Source organism: Aptenodytes patagonicus, chromosome Z (genome assembly GCF_965638725.1).
Source record: "Aptenodytes patagonicus chromosome Z, bAptPat1.pri.cur, whole genome shotgun sequence".
NCBI classification, from domain to species: domain Eukaryota; kingdom Metazoa; phylum Chordata; class Aves; order Sphenisciformes; family Spheniscidae; genus Aptenodytes; species Aptenodytes patagonicus.
In genome coordinates, this window is record NC_134982.1 from 41,255,167 (window position 1) to 41,273,291 (window position 18,125).

Genomic DNA, 18,125 nt, shown 5'->3' on the forward strand with positions numbered 1-18,125 from the left:
AGACTTGAGCATGACATAGATGGTATAGAATAAGGGGTGGATATTGCCCTGGTTTCGGCAGGGATAGAGTTAATTTCCTTCCTAGTAGCTGGTACAGTGCTGTGTTTTCGATTTAGGGTGAGAACTAAGTTGATAACACACCGATGTTTTAGTTGTTCCTAGGTAGTGCTTACACTAGCCAAGGACTTTTTAGTTTCCCATGCTCTACCGACTGAGAAGGCTGGAGGTGCACAAGAAGCTGGGAGAGGGCACAGCCAAACTGGCCACAGGGACGTTTTGTACCACGTGACGTCATGCTCAGTACATAAACTGGGGAAAGCTGGCAGGGGGGGCCGCTGCTCAGGGACTGGCTGGGCATCGGTCAGCGGGTGGTGAGCAATTGTACTGTGCATCACTTGCTTTGTGTATTATTATTATTATTAATTTTTTTTTTTTTTTTTTTTTTTTTTATAATTTTATTGCCATTATTAAACTGTTTTTATCTCAACCCACAAGTTTTTCTCACTTGTGCTCTTCCAATTCTCTTCCCCATCCCACCGGGTGGCGGGGAGTGAGCGAGCGGCTGCGTGGTGCTCAGTTGCCGACTGAGGTTAAACCACGACACCTACTCAGGGCTGCAGTCTAACTGGAAGGCACCCTGCTGTCCCTGAACATTCCCAGGATGTGCCCTGAGCTCTCAGGATCCAAGTGAGCATATTAAGAACATTGAAATGAAATCTGCAAAATCTTGTATGCTAAGCACCGAGCTAACAATTGCAAAACAGTGAAGAGTAATGGGGCAACTAAACATAGCACAGGCTAGGGGCTAGCTTCCTGCACTTGCAGGGAATAGCCCGTGCAATCACTAGGCTCTGGAGTCATTCTGGCTCAATCTCTGGCACAAGGATGCTTTCTTGCGAGTGAAACAGGAGAAAAGGAGAAAGTGCCATCTACAGAGCAGGCTGCTGTATTGGCATTTCCTAGAGAGAAAAGACGCTGGGAAAAGTCTGGTACCAGAGATTTGAAACTGGAGTCCGGCACAACAAAATCCATTCACCACCAGGACCCTAGGACAGAAAAAGGGGAGCTCTGGCCTCATTGTTCACACAGTGTTAGTCACGCTCTGCAACGTTTACATGCTTAAGATGGTAGAGTTTAATCCTGAATCTGAGTTTGTTACTTTCAGTATAATTTAAACATATACTGGGTGACCTGGCTTTTGGCACTTGTAACAATCAAGTTTTAAGCAGGTCTACACATGCCCTAGTAGACATTTGGGTAGTGGGGTAACTTTGCTATTGGAAAAAATGTTTTCACAGAAACTTCAGATAGTTTCAGGCAAGACAGCAAGAAAGGGCATTTTTTTTTTATTCTGTAATTCTGAATACACACAGTGAAAGTGGAAGTTAAACGCCTATGTTGGTGGATTCAGCTACTGCTCCTTACTTTCTCTCAGCTAGGTGCAGCTGACACAGGAAAAGTATCCACTAATTCCTTGACCATCCAGCAGAGAGGTCTCAACTGAGTCACTTTGGATGGCCATATATTTGTTTGTAGACTAACCCTAGAAAGAGAAGCCAAACCAAAAAAGCAGTTTCAAGCAGCAAAGTCTCCTGCAGCCCTGCTGGGATGTAACCAAAGTTCACCATATGTGCAGAGACAGTACCATCACTTGAGATGTAGCATGAGCGATTCTGCTGTGTATCTTTGGCACATCACAAAACACCACAGAAATATAATGCTACATAAGTAATAAAATATTGTTAGCAATACAGTGAAGAAAATTATCCTGATGATGTTGGGTTTTGTATTCATACTTCCCTGCAGTTAGCTTTCCTTGTTTCTTGCTGCGAGATTCCCATACTATTTTAGTTTTCCTGTGACTCTTAGGAGACAGAAAGAACTTACTCCACATTGCACAGTGGTAGCTAAAGTTAAGGTGATATTTGTCTTTTCTAGTGCAATGCTAGTGGTTGTCTGGGGGAGTATTGTTTGCCGCTGTACATTTATTTGTTGTAGTTTACTGAAATACAATGTGGGGACTGGATATACCACTGCTATGCATGGAACCTGCCCTGCCTTACATTGTGTTGGAAATAAGATCCTTCCTGCACCTTCGTACTTGTTTTGTGTTAGGGAACAGAAAGGTGTAGTCTGAGGTATTCTTGATCCTGTTCACCCATGGTATGGAAAAGAAGGGATAGGTACGTGTAACCTCCTGTGACAGATGTCTCAGCTTTTGAAGCTGTGTTGTACTTACCTACAGGAGCAGTTTGTGAGAGGCAGGACCATCTCTCCCTCCGCCCCATTCTGTCACAGCTTATAAAGCCTGTGGCTTTCTCTTTAATCATATCTCTGCATGTGATCTCTCATTATTGCGGTGTTTGGGCCATTACAGATGCTCCATGGTATGGTGTACTGCTGGATTCTTTGCAGAGCTGTTTGCTACCTGCACTGAGGGAATAACAATTTACAATTTGTCCAAACATCTTTGCTTTGCAAAAATGTTTCCCAAATTATTCTGGATAAGGCTTTTCTACCTGAATATTACCACATATCTATGCATTTATCCAGCAAAATGAAAATCATTACGCAGTTACTTTAAACAAGACACGTAAGACAGAAGGTATTATTTTTCCTTCCCAAATAGAGGCTCCTGAAAAAAACTTGCTTTGATGAGTTTGCAGTTTGCTTTTGCAGTACTTATGAAATATATTTAAAGCTGGCTTTCTGAACAAGCATTACATATTGTCATGTTTGAGATGAGAGAATAAATGGACTATTTTGACATGCAAAATACCTATGGGTCAGACTATAAGATTCAGCGATGCTGCTTTTAAAAACAGAAACCAACAGACTTATTCCCAAGCAGTTATACTACCAATTATTATATCTGAAAACCACACAAATGTTGGAAAGATTTTTTTTTTCACTGAATTTTCCCATGCACTATTTCAGATGGCCTATTAAATTCTCTGTTCCTTTTAGATAGCCACAGCACAGCGAAGCTTGTACTATTGGCATTATTCCAAACATCGCATCAGCAAACGGCGTTCCCACAAATTCCCAGTTGATCTGAAACTCTACTAGCAGCCTTAGTTCTGTCAACTTTTATGGGATCAAATAGTAAGGATTTATCCTTTCCTAAGGTAGTTGCTCACATGGATGCAGGGCAATATCTTATGTTGTTGTGACCTCTGCTGGAAAAAATACCAAGGCACATGTAATTTTTTTTTTTTTTTTTTTTTTTGAGGCAACTGGAAAGGAAAAGAAAAAGGCACTTTTTACTTCACTGTAAGCTTTAAAACCATTTCTTATTACGCATTCAGGTAATAGATTAATTAGTATCTGATGGCACATATCAGTGTGAAACTAATGGTTAAGTACTCGCACACCTAGATGTTCCCTTCACTTTACTAGTAGCACTCAAAGATCCCAGTCAGATTTGGAGCGGCTCTGCAGTGGGAGCCTCACAAACAGATAAAAAGGCTAAGCTACCCCAAAGAGTTTACATGTAGCTTAGAACATGATGCAGTTAGTAAGTCTGACAAAGCAAAATAGCTGAAAATGAAGTGGTCAGGCTGACGAAGGCAATAGTAATAAAATTACGTTTTTCATGAGTTAACTTTAATTTAAATTCAGTAGTTATTAAAATGAGTACACAAGGCATCCTTCTGTAGTCAGTGAACCATTTACTAAATCCATACTTAAATGCTGGATTATAATCTCTGTACCTATAGTTTGTAGTGATAGAGTGAATAAGGTAGAAGCTAAACTACAAGCGAGGTCTACAGTTATCAAAGAGAAATGGCAAAGAGCAGGATTTCAGGAAAGGGTTGAAGGTTGAGAGAAAGACAAGGAAGAATTCAGGGACACAATTTCATTAAGTTCAGATACTAACAAGAAAAATGTGACATATTTGTCTTTCTTCAGTTAAAGCTGATGAACTACTGAGATAAACTATCTCCTAGTTCAAACACTCTGGAATATAAAAATACAAAAGGGATTTTACCAACTTAATTTAGTTTGGCTTAGGGGCACCTTCTGATAAAGAAACAGGCTAAAGGTGGGATTCAAAGAGTTAATGAGTGCCTTTTAGAAAACATTAGAGTCATGTCGGAGATATCATATAATCTTTAAAAGTAAATCTATGCAGCCTGGGCTTGCTCAGGTAAAGGCCTAAATAACCCTATGTATAACCAGTGGCTTTTTTCCTAATGGTATTCTGCAAAACTGCAGCATGGAAGTGAATATGGGAAGTATAAGGCAGTGAGGTAAACTCATACATTAAGTAAGCAAATAAAATTTTAGCCTCTGACTCAGTTAAATTCTGCTATGAACTATAAAGTGTTCTCTCAGTGGTTCATCAAAACAGGAATGAAATTCTGGATTCTGCCATGTGGGAATGACTTGGAAAAGATTGCAGACAAAAAAAAAACCTATCTAGATGTGGGGAAAAAAAGAAAAAAGTAATTTTGAATTTTCAGGGTTTCTTCATCAAAGTGCAGTCCAAAGGAAACTTCCTTTGTTGATTAAATCATACACATTGCATACAAAAGAAGGAAAAAAAAAGACACCTACATGAAATTATGTAAACAAAACACTGAGCCCTGAGAGCTGATCCCACATGTAAAAGGACAATTTCTGATGTCAGAAAAAGACTGCCTGGCAGGGCTGCTCTTTCAACAACATCAGTTAAACACAGAGCATCTCCCCTCCTGCCTCAGGCGTGACATGACCATCCCAGCTTAGGGCCACTAGTGTAAATATGCATAGCCTAACACACAGAGATTGCCAGTCTCATGTTTCACAGAAAGCAGACGGATATGTAGCATGAACAGAGAGGAAACATGAACGTGCCTTCCCTGTTCCAGATATGGGGCTGAGTCACAGCATAAGGGAGTAGCAGCTGCAGGGCTGGGAAAGGGTGAGAAGCCTCTCGCCATGCTGCAAGTAGACAGTGTGGCTGTCTCAGAAAATACAGATCCTGCCTCTGCTGGGCTGGGGTGGTCCCACAGTGTGTGGCCGGACCACCTTGTCACTAGGGCAATGGGACTACAGCCAGGGCTGTCGCTAGAGCTGCACAACCACAACGCTGCACAGAGAAGGGAAAGCAATTTACTTCCCTGTTTTTGTTAGTATCTGTCTGCTCTTCGTTCTGCCTGCTGCATCCTTCCTCTAAATTGTCATTAAAAGGCTGGTGCAAAGGGAAACCAAACTGGAGACGAAGCAAAGGTTAGAGGCAGCTTTGTACTGACAGTGATGTGTTTGTATTTTCACTGAACAAATCTGCCAGGAGACAGCCCAGCAATAAACAAAAGAATGTTCCTTGTGGCTTCCTTGTGGCTTAGTTTCTTTTAATTTAACTCACCATTCTTCCACAGATTAGTGAACAAAGCAGGAGAGAGAGCAGGATTTCCTATCTTGATGCCCTGTTTGCTGAATCAGATCAGGCTCCCTCTCTGATTTAAGGCAATCTTTAGAAGATGGGGGCCTGCAAGCTGATGGCCAGGATTCCCAATGCCATCAGCACCCTGATGTGGAGGGGATGGCTGGGCTAGGGGGCAACTGCCTTTACAACCTGCCTTAATCACAGGTGATTCAGAAAACTCATGGGAGACAATACTGAAGCAGGAGAGGAAATCAGATGTTAACCCGTAATGTGCTTTGTGCTTTTTATTATAGCTGACATCCCATTTTTCTAAGCTGTCACAGAACCTAGGATACAGACTCTTCATAGGTATGTAGACAGATAAATAAACAGTTAGATTTATTGCTAGTCTTGCCTGGTGATGAAAGTAACCTCATATCATACAGGCAGACGGTGGGCACTCAGTTTCTCTGAAAACTGCTATTTATAGTAATTTGTCACCGTACACCAGAGTATCTCACTTCCAGTGCATGTTATGCCACTTTCCTCTGTGTGTGGAAATGACAGAATATTTGCTTTCCACTGTGCAGCAAAGTTCATTTGGGGAGAGGAAATGCCAAGTGCCAAGGAGCTTATCTTAACAGAGAAAATCAGTGAGAGCACAATTTACGATCTGAGAATACTGAACTGTATGATGCTAATCCAGCACATGAGAGCAGCAGTGGCACAGACAGAGTTGTCTGTCTGCTTTTGCATGGTAGGTAGGACTAAGGCTGATCTTGACAAAAAGAAACTGCTTATTAAAAAAAAAAAAATACACTTCCATATTTTTAATCTAGCTGCAGTTGGAACATAAGCTGATTTACGGTCCACCAGCGCCATTGCTATGTGTCAGAGACATGTCATCAGAGGTACTCGAAGGTGCCAGACTGGTGCTGTACAATGGTGACAAGAATATGCCTTTAGAACGGTATCAGAGATTTGAGAGATAACGAGGCTTACAAGGTGTTTGGAAAAATGTCCTCAATGTGTTAAATATGATTCCTTTAAATAAATGGATGCAACTTGTAGACTTTCTAAAACCATCTTTTATGCAAGGTATCTGTGGAGCAGTCATTGCGTTATTTAAAAAAAAAAAAAAAAAAAAAAGAAGGGAATGTTCTTGACAAAAAATAGTACAACAGTGAGAATACATTTGCCTCATCCTTCTAGCAAAAAGGAAGAGAGGAAGAAAGGTAAAGGTTTTGAAATATCACATTTACCTTCAGCTAGCAAGAAATTAATCCCATGTTGATTACAATGAAATTGTGCTTCATACTGTCACACTGTAAGGATAGAAATGTTACTTTATATAAGATATGTATTAGATTGATGAACCACTTACCGGTGGATATTGGTGTTTTGCTGAATATTTGGCCTTTGTACTTTGAGAACTTCTGAAAGTATTTTAGAAGATTTTTTTCCCTACAATTATTACATAACACTTTTTCTCTTTCTTCTATTCATTTTTCCAGGTCTTTAAAAACATTTTATCAAGTGGAAAAACCAAGACTCATCCTTTATCAGAGATGCAAACTAATGGTTTTAATGGTCTGTTAGCCATTTGACTCTCTTTTGATTAGCTCGTTGTGTAAAAGTAGCTTTTAGTTTGTGGAGTCAATCACTTGGGATAAGCACAGGTACAGTTTTGTAGGCAGAAAGTTCAAAATTTTAAATGAATAGTTTTCATGAGTAGAATTTATATTGAGTGAAAACTATTTGCTCTAAGAAATATGCAATTTCCCCAATATAACTGTTTTGTTTCCTGCTCCAGTATTTTGAGATAATGCGTTATAACTATTATTGACTACGGATTATATATTGGAATTTTTTTCTGATCTAATTCCAAGAAAGAGAGCGAAAAAATGTTCTGGTTCTATTTTTTAGGAAGTTATTCACAATGGATTAAAAGTTTGAAATATTAAAATCTCTCCCCACAGCCATGGACACCTGGCAAGGACACAGACAAAAGAGTCAAATGGTAAATGATGAACATAATTTACTGCAAACCTCATTAGTTATTGTATGATAGCAATGTGCACATGACAAGAACGGTTTTAAGCAGAAAATCAGCCACAAGTTTTGAAAATTCTTCTTTCTTGTGCAATTTCAAAATTAAATAACCAATATTTTTCAAATTGTACATAACCGTGACATTAACTGCACAGAGTAGTATGTACAAATACACAAAACATCTTCCAACAAAAAGTCAAGGACAAACACACACCCCCCTCAGTTAAAGTATGCAATACTCTCTTTTTTTAGTATTTTGCTAACACTTCAGGAGATGTGGTTCACAGCTTTCTATGACTATGCACTGCAGCTGAGATGTTATGTCTCAAAGGAAAGAAAAAAATTCTGATGTGGTGTACAAGCTCTTTTCTTTAGATCTTCATGCTAAGCAGGATAAAAGAATCAGACCCCTGAAGTGCAGGTCAGTATATTCAGGTATTCCCCAGACATGTAGGGAGCTGATATTTATTCCTACCTTGAATTATTATTAATGCCAAACATCTTTCAGCTCTTTACACTGGCCTAAAATCTTCTTATAGTGTAAATACAAGGAAATACTCCACTGAGATTGTTTATACCAAAATATGATACTGGTAGTACATTTGGGTCCTAACCTTAGCAACATTTCTATTTGCAAGCTGTCAATAGGATCTGTAATTTATGACACAGTCTCCTCCCACAGCATTTAGGCAATAATACAAAAACTTACTGCAACAAAAATATCTTGGTTCTGTGGCTTTTGTTAACATAGACACGTGAATTCCTTGGATAACGTTGCTTTTTAGGGAAATGGCCACCTGTCATGTACACTATGTACACAGGAGCTGTACGTAGGACTTTGTGGCTGCATGTGATGGAATATGCTCATGGAGAGACAGCTTCTTGCTTGTGGTACTGAGTGAAAGAAGCTAAACTAAAAGGGGACAGGAAAGAGGGGGACAAGGCTGTGACTTGTTTCCTTTGCTGAGACCAAGGGACTGCAGCTGGCTGGCACCAAGATGTGGCAGCCCTTGTTCAGAGCCCCTGCCCCCTTCCAAAGCAGTTACTGCAGCAGCCAAAGCCCTGCAGTTTCACACAGTCCAGTTTCACACAGGGAAATATTTCAGTGAGTATCTGACAAGCAACCATGCTGGCATTTGAGTCTCACAAACCATTACCATGGCATCCTAGTGACTCTGACCTAGTCTCCTTTCCCTTGTGCACAACCTTAGCATCACTGCATGAATCAGCCATGCGAGACAGAGCTCATCTGCCCACAGCTGTGGCCCAAGGAGCTGAGTCTCCCACCCCAGCACTGCAGGGCAGCATCACCGAGCTGTCAGAGGAAGCTCTTGGAGTCTCCTGCTGTGGCTTGCAAAGCCCTCTGCACTATGCCCCTCCGGAAGAAGTCTGCTGCTGAAATCATCCCCATGTTCTCTTGAGCCAGCAGGCTGAGCCACAGCTGGGCTACCAGGGAGTCACACCTTTCTGCCTCACTGTTTCCTCTGACACAATGCCTGGAAACACATTTATTTCCACCCACCAGGCAGAGCAATAAAAAGTGAAAAAGTTTCTCCCAGTGGTAGCTGATGCACCAAAGAGGTGTAGCAGTGTCTCTCCGTGGACTACTACAGCCTTCCTGTGCCAGAGGAATAAGAACTGCATCCTTTCCTTCACACTTACAAGATAGGCAGTGGGTGCTTATGGGTTTTGTCTCTCCAAACCATGCTATAGTTAGGTCCCACATCCATAATGTAACCAATGAATTCTGTTTCCCGATTACTGGGTGATAACTAGGCTCCTGAATGCGTTAAGAGACACTAGCTGATCTGAAATAGATGAAGAAAGCAGAGAACTCACAGAAAAGTATACATTCCGTTATTAAGCTGAATTTAGTAACTTGAAGCACAGCTACCACTGTAAACATCAGATAAAGCAGAGTTTGCCACAACCTTCTGTCATGACCCCCAGGTCATTCTTTAGTTTAGGGAAATACTGTTTTTCATAGCTTTTTTATAATCACTGGGCATGGGTGCTCCTCAGATTATAATGACCTTTTTTACAGGAGGTAGGGGAATATTTTTTGTGTCAACATATCATTATAATTTTGGGGTTTTTTGTCCATTCAGTGATTTCAAGGAATTAATACAGACTGGTTATGTGGCATGGACAACATAAAGCTCATAGTGAACTCATACAGCCTCATTTTTCAAAAAAGGATGAACAGAGCAGATGTGAACTGCTTCTGAAGTTAATCCCTAGCCATAATGAGTTTAATAGCCTGGTTTTTCACAGACGACTAGAAAGTGAAGCAAAGGATTCAGCACAGATAAAAACGGCACCTAATTTTCCAGTGGGCATTTTGTGGGTCTTTTTAAACAACGTAGAGTAATAAAATGATTCCTTGGATTTAAACCTCTATCAGCTTTACAACAGCTCTAAATTTCTGTAGTTCTCCATGGATGTTATTATTGCATGTATTATACTTGTTATTTTCAGGTCCTGGCTACCACAAATCTAGTGTTGAAAAGGTTATGTTTTAAAAGGCCTGTCTCTCACTTGCTGTGAATTCAGTCAAGTCTGGACTTTATTTTTGTCCTTTTGCTTCCTGTTCATCTGAGAGCACTGCACAGTCCTATGGTATGACTTTGTCATTGAGTAAAAATATTTAATTCAACAGCAGAAAAAAGGTTAATAGGAGAAGGGACATGTATTCAATAACCATCATTTTACAGTAATTATAATTTTCACAGATCAGTGAGAAATTAAATCTTTAGCAGGGAATTAAAAATATTTTGAAGGTCCCTCTGTACCAGTACACTAATATAGTGAAGTGTACTTTTATTACACAGAAAATTATACGAAATGCTCAACCAAATGTTATGAAGATGGCATGTAAATTGTGCAGAGGAAGATATGGGACATGGCAAGATGCACTGAGCCCTGATTTCACTGACAGTAATTGGATGATAGAGCTCTGAGGTATCCCTAGCACAATTTGCAGGTCTAGCAACATAGAAGAAAGAAAATAGTGTATGTGCCACCAATGAAAACAAAATATATTCTGTTTCTATAAGCAAGATCATTTGCCATGATTTGAATCACAGTAAGTATTATTCCTGCTGTCAAGAAGAAACCTGTTCAGCACAGTACAGGACTCAAACAGAGGAGCAGCTGTGTGGGTAAGTGGATGGGGGCTGCTTGAGGTGCTTTTTCAAAAAAAGCAGAGACAAAAAATTTGAACTGAAAGACTCAAAATACAGGAGGGATAGAGAAAGGCTGTACAGAAAGGAAATGTGACTTGAAATCTGATAATGCAAAATTATTGTAACAAACTCAAAATTACTTTTACCAAGTAAACAGCATGTTTTCTTGAAGGTGGACTTAGTATAGAACATTGAAATGTGTAAGATCCCATCTTGTCTGCTACATTGATGTTATGTTATCAGTAAGATGACAGGCAATTAAATAGAACTAAGCTAGGAAGCTTTGAAAGCACAGCTTCATGAAACACAGTGATGAAAGACCTTTACTTAGAAGTACCAAAGAATAAGAATAAATATTTCATTTTCAGTCACAGCAGTCTGATGCTGATCACAGGGCATGAGCAACATCTAGTCTTGTTATTGTTATTCATGTTGGCTGTTACATGCTCATCACTGCATATACAGGTGCATTCTGAGAACACATTTATTGTTGAAAATCAATACAGCATACAGATCTAACAGAAAGTTCCTCAAAATAATTTCAGCTGGTGCATTCCTTGCTGTGTCTCTCTCCTCTTCATGACGTAAAGCAATCCCACAGAATGAAATACTAAGCATGTTAATAATGAGAAGCTGAGAAAGCCTTTAAAACCCACAGAAAAATTTCACTCCTAACAGAATAAGGAATCCTTATTAAGATCTGTGTATGTATCATAAACCTCCCTCTACATTTCAGGGAACCAGACTGCATCAAAACCAGTTTACAACTCCAATTTATTCCAAAACCCCTTGAAAAATTCATATGGATCACCAAGCCATAAAGCGTCTTTAAAATCAGTTTCTTCACTTGTTCTATAAATAATCTCCCTTCTTCTAAGGAATATCCAATGTTTTCTTACCATGAAATGTTAACAAACAGTGAGCTAAAATTTGTATGCAAACCAGTGTCTCATGACAAATCAATCCCAGCTTGTAGGAAAAAGTTTATCTTAAAAGCATGGAAGCACTAGAGCACCAGGGCCCATACTTAATTTCAATAAGACTACTGACAATCTTATAAGTTTCTGGGTTAAAAACATACGCAGTTTAAAAATTAATCACATTAGAAGAAGATTTCCATTTAATAGACAGTTTAAATTACTGTAATTTTTCCACATGTCTGAAGTCCATAGATTAGAAATCTTATCTGAGAAAGATGAAACAACTCACACTGCACTTAGCTGTACTTTCTCTAATTTAAAATACAAGACTCACTGCTCCCCAAATGCAGACATGTCTTGGGATCCAGTCCTAACTCATTTGTTCTCTTCCTTATTAACAACAGGTTTCCAGTCTGTTAGCTAGAAAGACCCTCCCTTGTATTTACTGCAATACACTTATCTCTTGATTTAGTTATCGGTGCTTAGTGTTTACATGCAGAACAGCCATGCTGGTGCTCACTAAAGGTCTGATTAATCTAATATCTTATCTCCAGCTGATAGCAGATGCTTATGGAAGCAGTACAAGACTTGAGTCAAGTATAAAGTGAGCTTTCCCTTGGTTTATTCTCCCAGGTTCTGGCAACTGATTTAAAGACTGCTAGAGCTGGAAATTGCATTTGGATTATTGTGTTTTATGGGGATACATAGTCCATGCTGGGTTTTTTTGTAAGCCTTTTTCAATAAGTTCCACAATTTAATTACATGGAGGTTGTTTTGTGATGTTACAGACTTGTTTTATACTGAGATATGGTTAAAGTTTTTCTACTGTACAAAATGGACCTCTGTTATACAGAAGGCCCCCAAGGGAATTACATTGATTGTTTAGAAGACAGTCACTTGACTAATTTTGTTGTTATTAATCTTGTGAGTCTTAAAATAATTATCAAGGCCCAAATTCTGGACAAGGAAATAAAATCAGAACATAAAAATAAAGCTGTATCATTGGAATAAGTAACATCAGCTCGCACATGGGTTTGCATCTATCCTGTGTTTCCACAAGACCTATCAGACTAAAGACCTGTTCCACCCTGGACTGTATAGAGGTCAATACAAGTATACAATGATAAATCCACAGAGCAGATTATACAGTACATATTCTTATGCAATAATTGTCTCTGTGCCATAACACAATCCTGGTGAGTACTTGGGAGAAATTATTGCATAACTGTCTTACCTTTATTCCTCAAATATATTTTTCTGCACAGGAGATATTTCTTCACCACTTTGATTTTTTAAATTTATTTTTAGTCTTTCGGAATGTGATAAAACTATTATTAGCTAAAAGGGGTACTGTAATAGGAGTTAAATTTTCTTCATAGCAACAGGCAGAATATTGCTTTTCTTTTACCTTTTTAATACTTTCATGAAGACTTTAGAGGTAATCATCCAGTTTTTTAAAAGATCCTAGTTTTCCCATGTACAATCTGAAATCTTTGGGTAAGCATCTGACCTGCAGAAGACAAGCTATATGCATTGTTTAAAAATAACTGACTCCCATACACTTTGTACGAAGCTATGTTTTCAGTGAACTGTGCTTCTAAGAAAAAGGGAAAGATATTAGGGACACACTTTCAAGCAAAATATCAATTGAATACAAAATTGTTTTCATTCTTCTAATAAATATCTTCCAATAAATATCCCTAAGTCTAGTAACCTATTGACACAGATAACACATTTTTGCAATGCCTTCAAATGCAAGACAACTTATGCAATGTTTTCTTCTGAAGTCTCCCATCCTGCAAAAAACGAAGTGCATGGGTAACTTCTATGCACGCGAAGATTTACAATGAAGGCAGAGGGGTTCTGCACTTGCAGGAGTGTGTTTGGGTTTAGGACCGCACTTCCATCCCTCAGTGTCCTTCATCATATCACAATGTGCTTGAGGCTCCTTATCTGTAGCTGGGAGGGACCCTGGGCATTCCTGGCTGCACCCCTGGGACGCGTGGGTTTCCAGGTGGATAGCCCGGCACTCCACACCCCCTGGGGCCCGGTGGCCTTGTCACAGCTATGGATGGGGGAGGAAGGTTTCCGCCTCTGCTCTGCGGGGCGTAGTGGCCATTCAGGACAGCGCCTGGATGCTGGAGTGCCTGAGAGGAGCTGGCTTCTTGTGGCTGGCCTGTCTTCATCTCTTCATTGCCACCCTGTCCTTTCTTGTTGTCTGAAACGTGTTTGGAGAACAGAATTAAAAAATGAACATCCAAACCAGAAATTCCCTCAGAGGGAAATCCTGCAGCCGCCTGTCCATTCCAGAGTGTGGTGGAAAGTCTGGAGCCTCCCCTGCCAACAGCCTGAAATCTGGGGTAGTGGACCTTCACAATCTTTGCACCGTATTTTCCCTCCAGTCCTTTCTGCAAGGCCCCAGTGGAGGAAAGTGGAGGCTTTTCCCAAGTAGCTAGATGCACCTAGATATCATCTATAAATGACAATGAAGGTAGAAATTTCAAAGTTAAGCAGGCAGGTTTTGAGGCTGCAGACATGCCTTAGGCGTGGTTCTTCCAAAGACAGTCATCTCTAATCTGGGTTTCTCTGCTAGGCTTGAGCCTATACTGGCTGTATGGCATCCATGTATGATGGGGAAAGTCTAGCAGTGTCCAGGAGAAAAGAAATAGCCTGCAAAATCCTTCAGGACAGACTGAAACCTGCCTGACCAAGCTAGGCTTTCCAATAAGGATTGCTACTATACTGTGTTCTCACTATACCTTCTCCTGGTGAACCTGGCACGGAGGACAATCACTGTCCTGAGCAGTCCTGGATTAACAAAATACAATAGGAGGGTGCAAGGTTTGGACCTGACCGGTTCATGATAGGTAAGAGGGATCACTGACATTCAGACCAGGCTTTAAATGTTTGGGTTGTTTTTTTTTTCAGGGCTGAGTATCTTTCAGGAGATTATGGCAAAGGAAGCAGTCAAGATAGTGAAGAAGACTATGGTCTGGCACACATGAATTCCTCATCCTGAGGAGTTCAAAACAGTCCTTACCTTGGTTTGGAGTGGATTCATCTTGCTTGTCTCCTTTTTGCTTTGACTGTGGTGGTTCTGTCTCAAATGGATTTTCCTCTTGTTCATTTGATTTTTGTGCCTTTTGTTTATTTCTTCTTTTATTTTCTTCTGCTTGCTAATGATGGGGAGAGAGAGAGAAGGCATCTTTCAGTGACCTGAATGGCTTCTCTAATATTTAGTAAAACCAAAAATCAATAATTCTCTATTCCTTACACTTTGTATCTTCTTTTTAAGTTCCAAGTTAGCTTCCTTGTAGGATTTGGATGTCGCATTGAGATAATAAATACTCAGGCTAAATTTAAAGAAAAATAATTTCTTGTTAGGTAATAATTTAAATATAAAGACTCTTACAACATTCCTACAGCAACAACTACAGCTGTGTTAATATAAAGTCTGTATCTTTTCCTCATTTATTGTGCCTAATCAGTAGTAGTATTTTGACAATGAACAATGTGCTTCCTTACAGTATAAAGAAGGCACTGTTATATCAGGGGGGAAAAAAAGCTGAAAGAAATTATTCTGTCTATTACTACTCTACATTCAATCTTATAGTAATTAAGGAAGATGTTCCATAAAGCTATGCCTCACTATGAAGTGTGTTCTAAAGAACTTATAAAAGTTAATTAACTTGTATGACATAACTTAAAAATGAGTAAATCATATTTATAAAAGCTTTTGAACTAATGCAATAGGCAAACTCAAGCACTGCCAAGAAAACAGCCAAAAGCATAGGTTTTCATTTTTGTTTTAAATTATGACCTCCTCCTTCTACTAAACAAAAACATAACTGCATAATGCAATTTTCATTTTTCAGTATGTCGTATTACTTTTGTGATGACTCTATGAAATTAGTATTTTTTACCATCCTGATTTAATTAGAGAAATTCTGATATGAAGTCTTTTATTGATGTAAGCAGTAAATAATTAATCTGTATATGCTGTTTTCTCTGCTTTGCCTGATTTTGACTTGTATTTTCCTTCTTTTTTTTTCCCTTTTATTTATTTATTTTTAGTATCTTTCCCTTGGACCATTCCAAGAAAGGAATAGCACTCAAAAAAAAAAAAAAATCAGTAGGAGTTGACCATGTATTTCAGAGGACAGTTTAGATTTTTTGTTTTTCTAGCCAAGGGTTAAAATAGAATATGATGTTAAGTGAACCTTGGCAAGATTTCATCTCAGAATTTCATTTTGCTCATGTAAAAACCTTCTGCAATTCCTATTGTATTCTGTAATCTTCTCTATATTTATTGGCAGTTCTACAATGCAGGGTTAAATCCCAGCTCATCTCTACATAGAATTAACTTTTAGTTGAGCAGTGTGCTAAATAATCTGATATATGTATAGAGCAGTTTAAAATGCCTTTATAAAGCATGACTCAGTACAGTCTCTGAGAAAGACTATTCTGGGGTCATTATACTTTATCAGGTACTGACTTACAAAAAATCTTTACTAACCCTATTTCATAAAGCTTTCAACACCCTGACTCACACTCCTGTCCCAACAGCATAGAGCACATCATTGTTTATCAAGTAAAGGCCAAGGCACTGAAGATCAGACTCACTGAAAGTTACTGAGAAATAGCTCTGCTTCATGGTGGTCATGTTTCTATTCAACTTGATAAGGATTTATGATGTGCTGTTCTGCCTATTGGAGAAGCTGATCAAAGTCACAGCACTTCAGATCCCCTATAGGTTTTTGCATTTTAATAGCTTTGCCATTATTGTGACAACAACAACATTTTTGAAAAGCAATAACAAAAACAAAAAGAAAGCCATTGAACAAAAAAGAGATACTAGCCTTTGTGCAAAGGCACATTAATTATGGTAAAATAACAGCTCATTAATTCTTCAAGTCCCTCACCACAGGGCAATCAGTACTGTATCTAATAAGATATTCAGGCAATGAAGATTCAGAATGAAAGAAACTTAACAGACCTTAGATTAAGCAAGCTTTGAGTTAATATTCTATACGTACACCATCAGCAATATGAAAGGTAAGATGAGTCCAGGGTTAGAGGCATAACCAAATACCTTCCCGAACCAGGAAGGGAAGTCATGCTCCAGAGTTTCTGATATGACTTCAAACATTCTAGTCTTCCCACTATTAAACAGAAAAGTTGACAATATATCACATACAAATATTATGGCAATGTCAATGCAGTAGTATGAATATATAGGTTAATCACATCACATCAAATCTGGGAAAAGGACAATAAATATTATTTAAAACTTGACACTGAAAGGAATATTATTTAAAATATTATTTATGTATTTTAAGGGGGGAAATAGACATCAATATTTTTAGTGTATGCTAATAGATTTTGCCTGCAGGTACCACCAAGATTACTCTTCAAAGAATCAGTGTACCAAGTTGTGATCTCCTTACCACCAACCAAAGAGTGAAGTGCAATTTGTGCTCTATGAAGTCCTGGTGAAAAATTCAAATCCCATTTTTGTATGGTTGATAAGCAAAAAATGGTCTGCTTGCAATTGGTTTCTGTTCAGCACTGTTCAGCTTAATTCCCCCCTCTCTTTTCTGTGTACTAATGCTATAGAAGTCAGTGGCTGTGTTTTAGGAGATTTTTGTTATTGTTACAGCAATCTAATAACCTTCATGCATAATTGTTCCATGGTCAGCTTATCTAGAAAATATTTTCTCCCTAGACCATGAACATTAAGTTTTTCTTGCAGAAGCATTTTAATAGATGTTCCAAAAGTCTCCTCCTGTTTATTTTGCTTTTGGCTGTGCCTCACAATGTAGAGTTTGAAGTTTTTTACCTGAACAAGACCAGCAAGGACCTTTATTTGTATTGAGACTAATTGGTAGTTTTAGTTTGTTAAAGGAATTGTCACCAAATTGCCACACTGTATTGCAGTCATTAAGGTCTCCTGTCACCTCTTTTCAGTTCTTGTAAAGCATTTCTGACAACAAGGTCTTTTTCTTAACTCATTGTTCTCAGTGTTTACCCTCTTCCCGGTAATGTAAAAGGGTTGCAGGTAGAATGCTTCTTCAGACCAGTTCTTTCTCTGAACTTCCCCCACCCAGTAGATGAGAAATTCCACTCTGTGCTCTGCGTATCTTTTCCCTAACATGCACAAAGCTTCTTCTGTTGCAACTTTGCTAATACTGTCCCGGGTTCCCTACTCCTGGCAGGTCTCTGTTGAGTTGTATGTGTTGCCTTTAATGATGGATTAAAAAACAAAACAGAAAAAAAACAAAAGAATTGGAATTTTCATAATAGATGAGACACTGAGTTACCAACAGGAAAATATTTTCTTTATTTAATATAGAGCCATGCACTACCAGTATTTATCCACTGGCTGCTCAACAGTAGCTTTACCTATACCCAGATTGAATGAAACTTCATTAGTTTCAAGTCCTGCCTCATTAAAAGTTACATTGAAGATTTCACATTTTTTATGAAGAACAAAGTATGTCTGCATTTGACAGAGAAAAAGTTGCAGGCACTATTATCTCTCTCATTTTGAACAGTAATCTTACCATTTCAGTAATATCCAATTCAATAACTGCAGCTACTCAGATCTGACTTCAGATG

General features: G+C 38.8%; 1 protein-coding gene across 1 annotated transcript in view; it reads right to left on the minus strand.

Moving 5' to 3' along the window:
• Nucleotides 1-13,456: 13,456 nt before the first annotated feature.
• The window catches only part of TMC1 (transmembrane channel like 1), a 75,135-nt gene continuing 70,466 nt past the window's right edge, over nucleotides 13,457-18,125 (minus strand). Inside the window, exons 17-20 of the mRNA XM_076362441.1 lie at nucleotides 16,544-16,669; nucleotides 14,782-14,860; nucleotides 14,548-14,683; nucleotides 13,457-13,725 (exon numbers count right to left, since the gene is read on the minus strand). Coding sequence (XP_076218556.1) covers nucleotides 13,457-13,725; nucleotides 14,548-14,683; nucleotides 14,782-14,860; nucleotides 16,544-16,669 — 610 coding nt within the window. The remainder of the gene's footprint in view (nucleotides 13,726-14,547; nucleotides 14,684-14,781; nucleotides 14,861-16,543; nucleotides 16,670-18,125) is intronic.